This window comes from Seriola dumerili, unplaced genomic scaffold (genome assembly GCF_002260705.1).
Source record: "Seriola dumerili isolate Sdu_G_001 unplaced genomic scaffold, Sdu_1.0 BDQW01000807.1, whole genome shotgun sequence".
Taxonomy (NCBI): domain Eukaryota; kingdom Metazoa; phylum Chordata; class Actinopteri; order Carangiformes; family Carangidae; genus Seriola; species Seriola dumerili.
Window position 1 is genome coordinate 697,692 of NW_019175062.1, and position 16,190 is coordinate 713,881.

General features: G+C 40.7%; 1 protein-coding gene across 1 annotated transcript in view; it reads right to left on the reverse strand.

Moving 5' to 3' along the window:
- fasn (fatty acid synthase) overlaps positions 1-14,245 on the reverse strand; it is a 55,903-nt gene extending 41,658 nt beyond the window's left edge. The window contains exons 1-6 of the mRNA XM_022765992.1: positions 13,992-14,245; positions 7,871-8,006; positions 3,242-3,394; positions 2,960-3,133; positions 1,620-1,820; positions 478-600 (exon numbers count right to left, since the gene is read on the reverse strand). Of these exons, the coding sequence (XP_022621713.1) occupies positions 478-600; positions 1,620-1,820; positions 2,960-3,133; positions 3,242-3,394; positions 7,871-7,997 (778 nt within the window). The 5' untranslated portion in view covers positions 7,998-8,006; positions 13,992-14,245. The remainder of the gene's footprint in view (positions 1-477; positions 601-1,619; positions 1,821-2,959; positions 3,134-3,241; positions 3,395-7,870; positions 8,007-13,991) is intronic.
- Between the last annotated feature and the right edge of the window lie 1,945 nt (positions 14,246-16,190).

Below are 16,190 nucleotides of genomic sequence, written 5' to 3' on the forward strand. Positions count from 1 at the left end.
AGGGCGTGTCTGTGTTTGACTGACAGCAGCTGAAGGGCGTGTCTGTGTTTGACTGACAGCAGCTGAAGGGCGTGTCTGTGTTTGACTGACAGCAGCTGAAGGGCGTGTCTGTGTTTGACTGACAGCAGCTGAAGGGCGTGTCTGTGTTTGCTGACAGCAGCTGGGTTTGAGAGCAGCAGCAGGGGAAGACAAAGTAAACAAACTGTGTGTTGTTATCAGTGCTATTGTGGAGTAAAGACACCAGCCAATGGACATTTTCCTCTATTTTATGACATGTTGACCAAACTGTAGATGTAGACCAAACTATTAACTGATAACTGTCAGATTGACCATCACAAAGGAATCAAGGCTGCAATGATCAAATTTCTCTGAACCTGTCATGTCCTCTCACCTGACTGTCTCTACAGGGTCAGTGAAATCTTTATAGTGGATGCAGTGCTCATGTGTAAAAGCATGACTGTCAGTGTGCCTCCTCACCTTGCTCTTTGTATCCATCTGTGTTGTTGCCAGCGTTGACCACTGTGGCGTAGACCCTTTTAGCTGCTGATCGCTTGGTCAGCAGCACTGCCACTGCTGCCTCAGAGCGACAGTATCCATTTCCTGGCCACAAATTGACAGAAACATATACTTTATGTTGGTAAACACACACATATATATATATACACAGTCCATCACCAAATGTAAATAATATATAATATACAGTTCAATCAATATGACTCTGAGATTCTAAGCAAAGAGTGATGATGGAAAAATGAACTTGCTGATAATAAAAACACAGATACACGTCACAGGTTTGATTAAACTACAATATTTCAAAAGATGTACAAGGCAGAAATTAATTTTACCTGTAATTTCCCTTCCAAAATCAATACATTAGCACATAAATAATGTTTAATAATAATTGATTAATTTAATGATAATGATATAAAAAAAAAAAAAAAAGGTTAAGGTCCATTACTGCAAGTAGGCTGCCTGTGAGGACTTGTTCTCAAATTCATTCAATAACCAGAATGGCACTCAGTAGAGCGTGTACCTCCACCAAGGCCAAACACTTCATTCCATTAGACCGTTATTATTATCTGGTTCTGCACCAACTTGTACAAACTCAGAGATCTCAACACCATAAATATGTTTGATTTTTTACGTCAAGATCCAAAAATCATTTCCTGAGAAACTGACCAAAAATGCCCTGTCTCATAATGTCAAGGAGAGTGATGAAAGATTCCTGGATCTGCCCCTTTAACCAGATCTGCACCAATATTTAACAGGTTCTTCCATCTGTCAAGTTTAGTGCAAACAGGTTCAGGACTTTTTGCATAATCCTGCTGACAAATAAGTAAACAGACACTAGTGGAAACACTATAAAAAACTATAATTCATATATTTTATATTTTAAAACTATAATTTTAACCTAACTATATTAAACTGCAAAAGATAATTACATTTTCTTTGAGCCACAGATATGAAAACAAAATCCTGGCTGAAGACATTTTATGTCCTTAAAAGAGAAAGACAGATGCAACAAAAGTCCCCAGCCAGATTCAACCAGGGGCCATTACTGTTCATGGTTGGTGCCTTAATCCACTGAGCCATGGGAAGGCCCCGTGACTTTCATTTACCTGATGAGTCGAAAGACTTGCAGGTCCCTTCAGGACTGAGCATGCCCAGTTTCATGAACTGCACTGAGGTGTTTGGCTTGAGCAGCAAGTTGACTCCCCCCACCAGAGCGGCGTCACACTGGCCTTGGCGAATGGCGTGGAAGGCGTTTTCTAAAGCCAGCAAGCTGGAGGAGCAGGCTGTGTCGATAGCGGTGCTGGGGCCTGGAGGAGGAGAGGAGGGTGGGTTAGAGCTAGAAGCCACTGCTGCAGAATATATATAGCCAGGGAGAACCAGGAGTAACTGAGGGCATCCAAAATGTGGAACAGTTCAAATTGAATAACTGACATTCACTTCAAACTGAAAACCATAGTTCATGCCACTGCTGAGGCAGAGCAATCCTCGAAATTCATCAATATTTCAATCTGCATCTACATCCAGATCTACTTGTGAATACACTGTGACAATCGTGTTGATGTCAAAAATTATTTTAGTTGCATTCTGTTACTTGTACAAAACTGTACAAAAGGGAAGTGAAACAGACACAATAAGGGATTTGAAACTGGATTCAGATTTGATCAAATGTTAACGAACCCCATCCCTACAATGTACTGTATATCTAACATTGATTAGAACTGCACAATGCGGTGGGCGTGTACAAAACAGCCTCATTCAAATATGTTCTGTAAGACTAAAGACTATGTCTGAAGAGGCTGAAAGTTCATCTTAAACCAAGGAACCAGGAAAACTTTGTAGTGTCTTGCACTACAAGAAGGATAAATGGCCACATGGTGGCAGCAGTAGATCCAGATGTGCACTGATGCAGAAGGCTTATTTCCAAAATGTTCATGGACAAGAAAAGATTTGACGACTGATTAGGACCTCTGCTATACTGACACAGATAAATCCTTGTTATGGTTTTTGCCTGTTCTGGGCCATGAAACGCAACATTAAAAACAACAGACACCCAGAAAACACCAGATACAAAATAGTCCAGTTAGTATTTTCAAGAGTTAGAGATGCTAACTGACAATACTAACTGTGAGTATTGTCTAGAAAAGCTATTATCAGGTGTGTGATGTCATGTCAGTTTAAAGCTGGGGATTAGGAGGCCAGAGAAAAACATTAATGCACGTGTTGTAGGCTGCACAACATGGAAGCATACCAGGGAGAGACGAGACGTTACTGACAAAAACAGGTACTGGAATAAAATATCCTGTGACATTCCCCAGTTTAGTATGCTAGTGTGTGTGTGTGTGTGTGTGTGTGTGTGTGTGTTTCAGTGTTGGGGTATTATCAGAGCAGTATCAAACTAAAAGCCGAAGTCTAAAGGCTTATGTTGGATCTAAGTGTGTGTGCGTACCACTGAAGTCAAAGAAGTAGGAGAGTCTGTTGGCCAACATGGCGCGCTGGCAGCCCGTCATGCTGTAGCCCAGCAGCTCCTCTGGGTCTCTGCTGAACGCCTCCCCGGCCTCCGAGCCACTCACCCCGATGTAAACGCCCGTCTTACTGCCACGCAGCTCGGTCGGGTTCAGTCCTGCATCACAACATGTCAATGTTTTTAAACCGTTCTCTTAGCGTTTCACTTTCCAGCAGTCATTTACGATTACTAGTGTTGCTGTTGATCTCAACACCGTTTCCTCACCTCCATCTACAATGGCCTCGTAGGCGATCTCCAGCATGAGGCGGAGCTGAGGGTCCATAGTGTTGGCCTGTTTGGGGTGGACTCCGAAGAAGACTGCATCGAAGTGGCTGATGTCCTTCAGTTTACCGTTCCTCTTTGGAAGACCGTACAGACCTGGAGAAGAGAAAAGGTGCAGAAAAGTCATCTTCAAGCACATTCCTCACAAAGTACAGACTCTGTATGACATGACGAAGCATCACATCATCATCATCATACACAAGTTCCTGAGATTTAGAAAGAATATATGGAGCTTGCATGTGCAGATGATGAGGCGTTTCTTTATACAATTGATGTTGTTTCACCGCAGTTCTGACAAATAAAACTTCGGTGGGTCAGTTTTGCAAAGGATCATATTGCAGGGAGGAAAAATAAAACCCAGCAGCAGCCAAGGAGAAGTGATTAGAGGAGAAGAGTCTTCTTCAGTTTGAATGAACTGAAACCTTCAACGCATGATTGAGGTGAAAACAGCTTTTACATACGACAGGTCTTCCTGTGGTGGACACCATTTGAACAGGTCTTGCTGTGGTTGATGTCAGGTGCTCATTTCTTGCACTAATAACACATCCAGTAAGACAGCCTGGTAGAGGGCAGGCTGTCAGGCAGTGAGAAGTTCAACATCAATAATCTTGATGATCCAACACGTTCCCCTTGCTGTTTTAATCACTGTTAAAAGCTCTTCATCGTACTGTTTAGTTAGAAATGATGTGTTCATTGGTCGATGACAATGAATTAGAAAAGTAACTATATAAAGTTCAACTAAAAAAATGACTGAAAATGACGGTTTAAAACTTTTACACTTTCACCTCAAGAAATTACTGACCACAAACACCTGTTCAGCTACCTTTTTCTCTTGGGCTCTTCCAGTAAGATAGCTGCCAGTGAGACCACCAGGGGGTGCCGCTCCCTTTACCATACACCAACAAAAAACTAATTCAAATTCTACGCATAGGATCTCAAAAACATTCCCAACAGTTCCTCTGTGCAGCATCTCTGGACATGGTGCAGGTTTTCAGATACAGTTGGTGAGCACAAGTTTAAGTTTTGTCTCAGGCACAATGGCACCAAAGCTTTGCAGGATTACTGTGAATAACAACACCACAGGAAGCTGCTCACACTCACTGCACTCGTTGTTCAACAAGAAACGCTTCCAACACAAAAAAATCCCTCTGAAAAACCATTTCTGTTTCTGAGCAGATTTGAAAAAAAAAAAAAAAAAAAAAAAAAAAAAAAAAAAAATACAAAACAACATATACCATGTTAATCAGTGAGTTTTATTGCTGCTGGGAGCCTTTTATCACACCGAAGAGAGCAAGATTAGCTTTTAAGCTTTCAGTCTTAATGCTAAACTAGGCTAAAGAATACAGGCATCGGATCTGTCTCATCTTATCATCTCACTCTCAAAGACAAACTGGTGAAATATTTCTTTAAAACAATAACCTGTGTCATGATGAATGCTCGTTTTAAAGAGCCAGTGAGCCTGTCATTAAAAAACAATGTTCAACATAGTGAAGGGTCTCCATGCTCAACCTTAATTAACTGGTGTAATCAGAAATTTCTCTCATGCAATGAACTTGCTCACATTCAGAGTTTCTGTTTTTCAGGGGGGGGGGGGCACACTGGTACCATTAAGGCCAGACCACATCGGCCCAGCTTCAAATCCACCATGGTCCCTTTGCTGCATGTCATCCTCTCTCTCTCTCTCTCTCCTCTGACGTCTGTTGTTTCCCATTTTCATCTTTCTTTCTTTCTTTTCTCTTTTATTTCATTCTCTGTCACTTTCCCCGAGGCCGTGAACCTCTGGTTGCTTTCTCTGTTTCCTCTCCCATTCTGCCTACTCTCCCTTGATGGCTGGTGTGTGGTCTCAGCAGTGTCAGCTGGCCCAGTCCAACCCTTTCAGCACATGAATGCGAGCTCGAGATGGCTGCCAGACACTGAGGGATGGGTCTTTTATTCACAGAGAGGAAAAAACTGCAAGCAAGAGATGGAGGATGGGAAAGAGTGAACAGGAGAGACCAGGGAGGAAAAGGGAATTAAAATGTGAAATATAAAAATAAAAGTGGGATAGGGTGGAATGATTCAGAATGCCAAGGTTTTGGAGAGTTCAGCAGTTTCTTTGTGCCTGTTTCTTTCCTTCTCTGGACCAACTAGCTCACACTGAAAAAAGTGAAATGAGGAAATGGGTAAGGCCATGTTCAGCTCTATTCGGAAAAACACCCCCCTCACTCATTTGAATGAGACCAGTCTGGCAACAAGTTGGAGGTGCCAACCCAGAGGGCTCTGGGAAAACCAGCGCATGGTCGGCCAGCAGTAAGGTTAAACCAGGTTCAACTTTTCAGCCAGTCGGATACATGCAAGTCCACACTTTGTGAATATTTCTATGGTCCAGCATCTGATATAAAATGACAATAAAACATTCTGTCTAGTGTGACACACAAATTCCCCTTGTTGACTGTCCCTGACAGGAGTATTAGAGACCAAATGTTGGGTTTTCTTCTAAATTCATTTTGCTGTTTTGGCACAGAGACTCTGTCTGTTAGATCTGCTTAATTCATTAGTGAAACCTGTTTCAATGTGAATGTCGCTTTTCAAGTGAGATGAGTTTTATGTTATCAATGAGACCGGTAAGATGTCATAAAAACTTCTGAATTATGTTAGTGGTTAAATAATAATTGACCCTGGCAGCCCACACTATAGCAGAGATGCTGCCCTGAACGACTTTGTGGATGATGGTGTTCTTTTTTTTTTTTAAAAAGAAAAAATGAATAAAAATCAAGAAATATAATAATAATCTCAGCCCAGACTGATGTTGATGATGTTCTGATCTGTGGTTCCCTGATAGTGGAATGAGCTACTGAATTCTATCAGAGCAGGGCGTCTCTCTCTATGTTCAAGAATCTCCTGAAGACTCATCTCTTCCTAAAGCATCTCCTTCTCCTAAAACCTGTCTAACTAGCACTTACTATGTACTTCTGGTGCACTTCCTTATACAATCTCTTTGCAATTATTAAATAGATGTAGTGCTTAGTGCTGAAGCTTTAGTGACGTCCCTCATCTCTAAGTCCCTTTGGATAAAAGCGTCGCCCCAGTGAGTAAATGTAATGTAATTACAGAACATAACTCAAAGGCAAATCACAAATCATGGTTGTCGTTTTTCTCATAATGAATCAGTTGAAAAAATGAAACGCATCGTGTGAATGAGTCAGCAGTGTTGGTAGGCGTATTTTGAACTTTGGACAGAGCCAGATGAGCCAGATTTCCCTCAGGTTAACCAAATCCTCACTGTACAAGTTTTACAGCAAATAAAAACAATTTACATTTACATTGACTGTGTTACGCAACAAAAAGCATTCTGTGTTTGAGGTCTAACTAACCTGTTAATTTAATTTCCTCATAATAAAACATGCAAAGCCATTTTTTTTTTTAAATCCATGTTTCCTATCTGGCAGTTTTCTTCTTCCCTGCCTTTGCTTGCACAGTGCTGAGGTTCTTGGTGCGTTACCACCACCTGTAGAGCAGTGGAACAGTGTGAAGTCATTGGCAGGAATGTGTATCACGCCACCAGCATGTGCGCACATGCGTGTGCATCCTCGTGCACGTGCTCAAGACAAACAAAACAGGGCCCACTCATAAAGGACCTGCTGATATTGACGTCGATCTTCTAATCTTGATCTAAGAAAAAAGCAAATAAGTGGATTTCCCAATACATTGAAATGCTTGATTGTTCTAATACCATTATAGGGGACGGTCAAGTCTCCCTGGCAGTTTGGATTAGGAGGTGTGGCCTTCTGTTTTATCTTTGATCAAAATTATCTGCCAAATTTGTCAGTAAGTTACAGTCACAGACAGCCGGCTCACATTCCCATCCCACATTCCACTTTTCTATCCTCTACATTTGTAGGCTGCAGCCTGTTTTGTTGATGACATGAAGGGGTGACTTTGTGAACATTATTAGATGTGTGTGAAACAAGAATACTAATACTTTCTCCTTCATCAGCTGCACAGTAGTGGTTATCATTGTAAATCCTATATCAGCATGATCCTGTAAATTATATTGGAATTATTTAGGCACATGTCACACAGCTACAGTGTATCTCTTCACACATAAAGACTAAAACATCAGAGACATGACAGGATGTTGGCTCCGCCCTCCACTGCTGTAATGTTGGAGGCAGACCACAGTTCACTTCTGTGTGATGCACAATGACAAAAAGCTGTATAATTAGAATCTTGGACCGCTCCTGTTAGCCTGATAACCATGCTAGCTCCTGCAGTTTACAACCCCACCCATTATATTTCCTGCCACGCCTGTACTTTGCCAAACCATGCGAGTATATTTCACCAGGTAAAATCAGGTCTGACTGCTCTGAGTCAAAAGATGCCCAGCAGTGTGATGTAGACAAAAATATAAATAAATAAATAAATAAACATAGCATCTCTACTCAAAATACACAGAAAATCCAAATCCTATCATCCTGTAGCTGCTGTTTGTGTTTGTGTTGTTGTGTGTTGACCATGTGGTTTTCATCAACCAATTCTCTGCATTTCTGACCCTGAACAGTCACTCAAATCCAGCTTCATGTGGGGTCTCACCTGGTGTCCACCGCCGGTTGTCCTCTGTCACCATGTCCACACCATTGATAAGGTTTTCCCAGAATTCCTCCAGATTGTTGGACTCGGGCAAACGGCCCGATATGCCTGCTATGACTATCTCATCCATGCTGAATCACTGTGAACAGAGTGAGAAAGAGGTTTGTCAACTACATGTTTCAGGTATAAGTGACGCTGCCACTAAACAGCAGTTCAAGGTTCTATTTGTCACATGCCAAGGCACAATGTAGTGAAATGAGAGTCGGTTGGCATCAGAGCAGACTGCAAAACTGCAAAAAAAAAACCAAAAAACATCGTAATATTCGATATTATCGAATATATTAACAAATATCAGCCCAAGACTAATGAATACTAAATTGGCTGAGTCAATCAGGTGGAAATCAGGTCCTCAATAGGGCTGAACAACTAATCGAAATATTATCAAAATCGCAATATGGCCAAGTGCAATATTCAAATAAGTAGGAGCTGAAATGTTTTTGATAAAAAGGTAAAATGTGTCACAAAAGACCATAAAAGAAGGACTGTGGTGCTACAGAGACGCCCCGGCCTACAGATCATATTCTACAGATGTAAAGAAACATTTTTTGGTACAAAGACCAACAAAAATCACATCATCATCATCATTTTTACATTTTTTCTGTGAAAATGAAAATGCAAAAATGACTAACTGAAATCCTGACTTGTATCACAATTGCAATATCTGCCAAAATAATCACAATATGATTTTCAATTTCAATTCAACCACGGATGCTTTTCTCCATAGGACACAAAGTTAATTTGCAATTTGCGCACCACTGCTGCCACTATTTGCAGTGCTCACAGATTGTTTTTGTGAAATGAGTTTAACACAAACAACACAAATCCGGCTGGCTCCTTATCATTCTGCACAGTATCTATGTAGAAAAGAAAAGAAACCCATTAAATACTTTTTTTTAAGTAACAGGAAAAGTTTACAATTTTTAAAATCTGCATCTAGAATAATTTTTAAAATACCCTCAGTGGGGATTTTAGGTAATTCTTAGAAAAAGAATTTTACTGTCTGAATGGATGTGTGGCTTCTTAGTCAGCTGATACTGAGGAGAGGTGGTTCAGTTAATGCACGCACAACTGCCAGTCACATGTCATCTCTAATACACTGTACAAATGATGAAGTCAGTTGATGGGAAAAGCCAAATTAAATTCTTAATCACAACAAAACATGAAATATGAAACTTCAAATGTCGCAGTGATTCAAAAGTATTAATTCACTGCGAACATGTTTCAGTGGTGAGAGATGAGTGGCGGGTTTAGACAGGAGTCCCTCTGAGCATGCATGAAAGAGCACTTAGAGTAGACAATGTAGTCTGCTGATGGACTATTCTGTGTACATGAGCAGATCCATGTTGAACTCTGTGTGTGTGTGTGTGTGTGTGTGTGTGTGTGTGTGTGTGTGTGTGTATCTTGGCTTTTGTTCCTTGTTTCTAGGCCAGGCCTTTTCATGTCAGCATGACCGGACACATCAACCAATCAGCTGGCAGCTTGGGGGAGTGTTACCCTACATTAAAGCAAGTATCTCCACCTTGGTGTAGAGCAGGCATCCTGCCATAATCCTCTGACTCCTTCCCTCAAAACACACTGTACACACATCAACACATCGTCTGAACGTTCCCCTCACATGAACCCCTTTTTCATATAGACAGGGAAATAAAAAAATCACTATGATGCAACTGTAATGTTAATAGATGCAAACTCATAAGACTAGTCACTATGATCACACTAATCCATTGTTTCTAAATTCCCATGCTATGAAATTCAATGATTTTGTATATTATAAAACAATGTTAAAAGCTAAATCAAAGTCACTCCAGACTGTGTACATAAGTGTTTTTTCAATACAGTAGAGCAAATATTATTACAAGGAATTACAAGGAGATATACATATAAATTTTAAAATGTGTAATTTGCTTAAGGTTTTCATAAGAATGGTTTGCAGAGGTGTTTCTGATGGTTACAAGTGTGAAACGTTTTCTTTTCTTTTTGGCGGGTAGCTTAAACTGATAAGAATGTAGCATTTGCTTCGGCCTTAGCCTGTTTAGTCACTACTTAATACATAGACCGTTGACTCTTCTTTTTTTATTGCTGTCTATACTGTTTATGTTTACTGCGTTATGCGTAATGACTCAATAAAAAAATACTTCTACTTCTTCTTCTAAAAACTGGTGCAAGGCAAACAAAAGCCTAATATTCATTTCAGCTTTGGAGGAGACATTGGTAGAAGTGACTGTGGCAGTTCCCAGAAGATAATAATGAGTAAAGCTACAGTGGAAGCTTCAGATGAGACAAAGCATCTCTGAGTGACACAAACAGCACTAGCTGCTCATGTGTGTCTTAAACTCAAATTATACTGTGTCTGGGTAGCCGAGGGGCCCCTGTGGAGTCATGTAACAATGGTCTGCATGGGTGCGTGCAGACTGTATACACTGACTGCACATGCTAAAAGAGCTGTGTTCACATTGGCTGTCCATGTGTTTCTGGGAGTATATCAGAGTCTTTATAAGGGCTGAGCGATGTGCAGAAAAAACCTCCCACGATTTTGGTGTGAATTTCTGAATTTCATTTTCACTAAAAACAATATGAAAATGATGATGTGATTTTTGCTGGGGTTTGTACCAAACAAGCATGTTCCCTTATATCTGGGGAATATGATGACTGGTAGGCCAGGGCAGCTATGTACCACCACAATGCTTCATTATGTTTGTCAGCAGGTTTATGAAAAAAGTACTCAACCGATTTGCACCAAACCTGGTAGACAGATGGAGCATGAGCGAGGAAAGAACCTGTTAAATTTTGGTGTGGCTCAGGTTAAGGGGGTGGATTCTTCAACATTGAAAGATAAGGGATTTTTAAACAGGAAAAACAGGAGGATGCGCTCTACTGAGTGCCACTCTTGCTTATAATAGGATGAGGTGACCTTTTATAAAAAATTGGATTTGTATATTACACTTGGCCATTGTGCAATTTCAATAATATGTCAATGAATTGTTCAGCTGTAGTCTTTAGTAAAGTGTTGCTCTGACACAAACCTCCAAAACAGCTGTTCATTCACAAAGCATGATTAACATTAATGTCAAACAAGCAGATGGGGGCATTGTCATCCTGGAAGAGCACACTCCCTCCCATCCAGAGAGAGATGTTTACTCAATCACATGATTAAGGGTGGTCATGCAAAATAAATCTGCACTGATGTCCAGTGACACTTCCATCAAGGGTGCCATCTATCTATCTATCTATCTATCTATCTATCTATCTATCTATCTATCTATCTATCTATCTATCTATCCATCCACACAGACCGCATTGAAAATATAAATGAAAATCAAAAGTTATGTCATTTAACATGAAGAAGAAACCAACTTCACTTCTTTGTACAAAAGTTCAGATTTCCTCGAGTTGCATCCTTTCCAAATAACCCTGAAGTAACTCAACCTGCCGCCAGTGTTCACCTGTTATAAATAAGACTGTGCCTCAAGTTTCAAACATATCACTGCTTATTAAGCAGCATTGTGATGATGAGAAAATGGCATCAGAACTAAGTGAAAGTGTCAGAAGTCAAATAGTTATTCCAAACAAAGAGGGGCTTTCTCAGCATCAACTCAAGGCTGGACTAAAGGTTTCTAAGGGGGCAGAGCATGAACTCTAAAACACTTTGCAGAATGGATCAGTTGTATACAAAGCACAATGAGGCAGACCAAAACTCACCACACCATCAGAGGATGAATACAGCAAGCTTAGTTCCCTGAGAGATAGAAAAGCAACTCCCTCACAGATAGAACATTTGCTGAACACAGAAAGCAAGACTCCCATCAATAAAAGTAGAAAGAGGACTGTCTTCTAGTGGTCTCAGAGGACAAGTAGCAGTTTCTAGACCACTTTTCAGGAGGGGCGACAAGGCCAAACATTTGGGGTGGGCTAAGAAATATAAAATACATTTTCTGTTTGACATGTAAAATCTGATTCCATAAATTTGAACTAAGTTTAACAACAAAAAGTAGACAAACACATCAACAAATGCAGGCCATGAGAGTCAGACTGTGAACCCAGGCAGAAGCAGGACAGTCAAGAGTATGACAGCCTGTAGCTCAGTAGCTGAAAGGATTTGGGCTGCATGATACAATGGCCAGGGATTAAACCTAACGTTGCACCTTCGGTACAATATCTAGCTTTACCTGACCTAGATCACACTAACACCCTACACATGACTCCCGGCATTAGGAGACTATATGCTAGCTTCATGCTGGCCTAGTCAACACACAAACCGTACAATTACTCAGCACTCTGTGAACCGTGCCTGCCCCACCTCAGCCACCTCTGCTGTGTTCAACATCAAATCAAATTCTATTCAACATGGACAACTGTCTGCATTCCCATCAGCCCTAACATCATGAATATTAGAGTGCTTAGCTCATCCAACAGCACCTCACAACAAGACCTGACTTGTCACATAGCACTGACGGAAAAGAACCTGAAAGTGGAATCACAATGACGACAAATGTCAAACTCCATCACTCCTCTGCAGGCAACCATCTAATCCTCTTCCACTAGGTGAAGAAGACAAACTTGTTCCTGGATTGCACTGTTGGCACCAGTTACCTTCAGTTCCAGATTCTTAATGGTGCATTCACAGTCTCACTGCAAGGACAAACTTTATGAAAATACATCCTTTATATCATGCTCCACCTGACAGGAGAATGTCACCTCTACACATTAAAATAGGCTCATTCACAGTGTTTTGTTTCTACTTTTATATTCAAACTACATTTTAATTTGTCATATGCAAAAAAGCACAATACTACACTTTTATACATTATGTGCTATTTCAAAATAATTCTTAGTTAATTATATTATTTTGTTGTTTAATTGGTGACAAATATTTTTAATATTATATTACTTTTGAGCCCTGTGGACAAACAAAGCTGGCAATGTGGTTGGAAAGAAAGATGGTGGACTGCCTGACAGTTCCTCAACCACAATGTTAAAGTGAGCAAACTACTCTGAATTTATTCAACTCTGACATGTTGTAGCCACAGAGACTCTTGTACCAGTCAGTGTACAAGAGGGAAGTGAAGTTCTTTTTTTATCTCAATATAATGGTCTGCCATTCATTCTCCAGATACCCTGGCACTTCAGTGTGTGCAGGTAAGGTCAAGGGTGGCAGGTGACCTCAGTGAGCTGCAGGCTGTCACGCTGGTCAGAAGCCTGTCCCCAGGGTGTTAATCATGGCTTATTATTAGTATCCAGCAGGGCAGAGTCTGCCAGCCATCACTGTTACAACAACAATAATAACAGACCCCTAGTATTTACTGCAGCCAACACAGCTACTACACAGTACTACAGTTGGAGTTAAGGGATTATTTTAACCAGGCTGGTTTGATCCATGCAGAAGCCTAAAATGAATGCAGATGTCAAACACTGAGGGTGATGAACAAGATACTGAAATCTGGGCAAGACAAGAAAACAATAGCAGTGGCACCATTGGTTACACCCTTTCCAAACAGGTTGTTAAACAGTTGGAATATATGTTACAGTGAATACTGGCATTTTAATAGCTAGAGTCATCATTTGAGTGCTGTTCTCAAAGTGTGGTGTTGGGGCACATAAACCAATCTTTGTCTATTTTTCATGCAAGTTACTAATAATATTTTGGGGATACGGCAAATAATAGAATAATAGAATAAATAGAATAAAATGTAGGATAATTATTAATTTGGGCTTGAATATGATCCACCAGAATCTATTATCTCCATCAAGAGGAAGAAAACAAACAATGAAGTTTAAGTTTCAAGTAAAGGAAATAAAAGCTGCGTGGTGATATGTAGCTTACAAGCGTAATATCGAAGTTAGCTAAATAAAGCAAAAATGTCTAGTCATACCGTTAATTAAAGGAGGGGTTTCTTATTTTAATGTAACACAGTCACAATCCGGTATTAATAGCAGTTAGCAATGAACATTACAGGTTTTACAGCGTTAAACTTAGCATATGCTTTCTGTCCTGTCTCCAGATAAAAGATACAGTCACGCATAATGGCAGTGAGGACGCTAAGCTAATAACCGTTAGCCAACTTACCTCTGTATGTTGTCCCCGAAAAAAACAGTCACTAACTCGAGCCGCTTGGTGAAACGTTAGCGCCTGTATGTCATGTAGTCTCTCCGTTAGCTCCGTTAGTTAGCTGCACTACGATGGTCCACGGCAGTGCTCCTCTCACTGTGAGTGCGGGTGGAGGAAGGAAAGGCTGCCTCTGTAAGGTTAACGTTGGGCTCGGTGCTCCAGTGAATCTTTTTTCTCTGATGAATTTAAATGTCTCACATTCTGTCTGGCCACGCCACATGGGCTGACAGCTTGGCTTGGCCGCGCAGTCCAATGAGAAAAGAGGCAGGGCTCTCGGATCCAGCCAGTGATGGAGTAATTCGTTGAACGCCCCCGTAGTCACGGAGAGAAAAAAAAATTTAATGTTGAGATGGGGTTACTGGAGTTCAAACTCACTCTCCTCTTACCCGTCGCCCCCCCCATCCCCATCCCCATCCCTGCCCCACACCCCGCCGGACGACCAGACTGCTGGATGCAGCATCAGACGACAAAATGACGAGAAAAGTGTTCGTTTCTCTTCAAGATGGAGAAAGAAAGTGTGAAGATATTTGACTACACACAACTGATATCTTTTCCTTAAAGTAGTTGCAACTGGATCGTAACAACCCAGCTCTACCTTTTATGATATGTCTTTTTGATTGTGTCAAATTAACCGTAGACAGGTATGAACGTGAGTATGCTTCGGTCCAGGTGTGTTCTCCCCCGGGTGCAGCACCCTGAACCCTGCATGTATGGATGGATGGTTTAGCACTAATGTAGTCCACTGGACATCAGTACCATTTTATTTTGTAATGTTTAATAAAGTATTTCCTTTATGTCCAGTCCTGTTATGAATATTTACGAATAACTAATAATGTGGAATTCAATAATATTGTGTTTTATTGACACACATCAGCGACTGTGTTTTGACAATTTAAGGACTACAACTTAGTCAAGCATTACTTCGTCTCTTCCCATTCTCACCCAGCCTGTGGACCGTCAAGTTCATGTTTAGCATTTAGCTTCACAGTGAATGTGAAAGTGTAAACCGGTTTCGGCACACGTGGGTACACACATCTAAGCATCCTGGATAGCATGTGAATCAGCCAATCGCGGGGCGGGGGTGTGAGGTTTAATCCAATCAGGAGCGATGGGAGGGTGCTGTTGCGAGATAGGGTGATTAAAGGGCGGGGCCCCGATGATGACGTAGCCAGGAAAGCTCGTCTGACTTCTTGGGGTTACTGGAGTTCATAATTTCACATAGCATGATGTGCTGAGGAAACAGGGGTTTTCTTCATATCGCTGACCTACTGTTGTAGTGCAGTGATAACGGGCTGTAAAAGCACACGGTGATCCTGTGATCAATAGCTGAAGCAGACAGGAAGCTTTATTTATAGACTGTTTGACAAACAGTGATGGGCAGCAAGTACAAGATTTCAGTTTAAACGGTTGCTTTATGGATATTAATTTAATAATAATAAATACATAATTGATAAATGCATTTTTTTTTATGATAAATGAAATTTCATAGCCCATATTTTTTAGTAGAAATAAATCTTATAGCACATATTGTTCACTAAATATATTTTTAGAACATATTTTATAGAAATTAATTTCAATTAATATATTTAATATAAATTAAGTTCATAGCCCATATTGTTTAATAAAAGTAAATTAGCCAGAATGCTAAATCACAGATATGAAGGGACCTGCTAGTTCAGGCAGCTTAGCAGGAGTCTGCTGCTACATTCACATGACATGCTCCTATCACTGCAACACACAACCAACGCACCCTCTTAATCATGGCGGTGTATTTAAGTCTCAGTGTTGTGCTCATTCTGTAGCTGCATGCCTGCTGACTAACTGCTCATGCAAATGATGCTGCTACTTGCTGCTACTACTGCTGTCAACATTTTAAGGGCCCCATCTCCATCTCCATCCACATCCACCTGTAGGCTCCGGGTCCAGCCTCTCCAACCCGAGGCTCAGGTAGTAGGTGTGTCTTACCTCGAATGAACTTGAACACATCTAGTAATGAAAACAATGTAAGACCTTTCTTCTTTAACAAGTTACAGTTCTTCAGAAGTTTTAACACATTCTTCTTAATTGACTTTAGTCTTTAAAAACTATATTCATGAATAAAAAAGTAAGTTCCCAGTAACAAGATGATTCCAAAGTCCAAATTCCTGTTTTCAACAA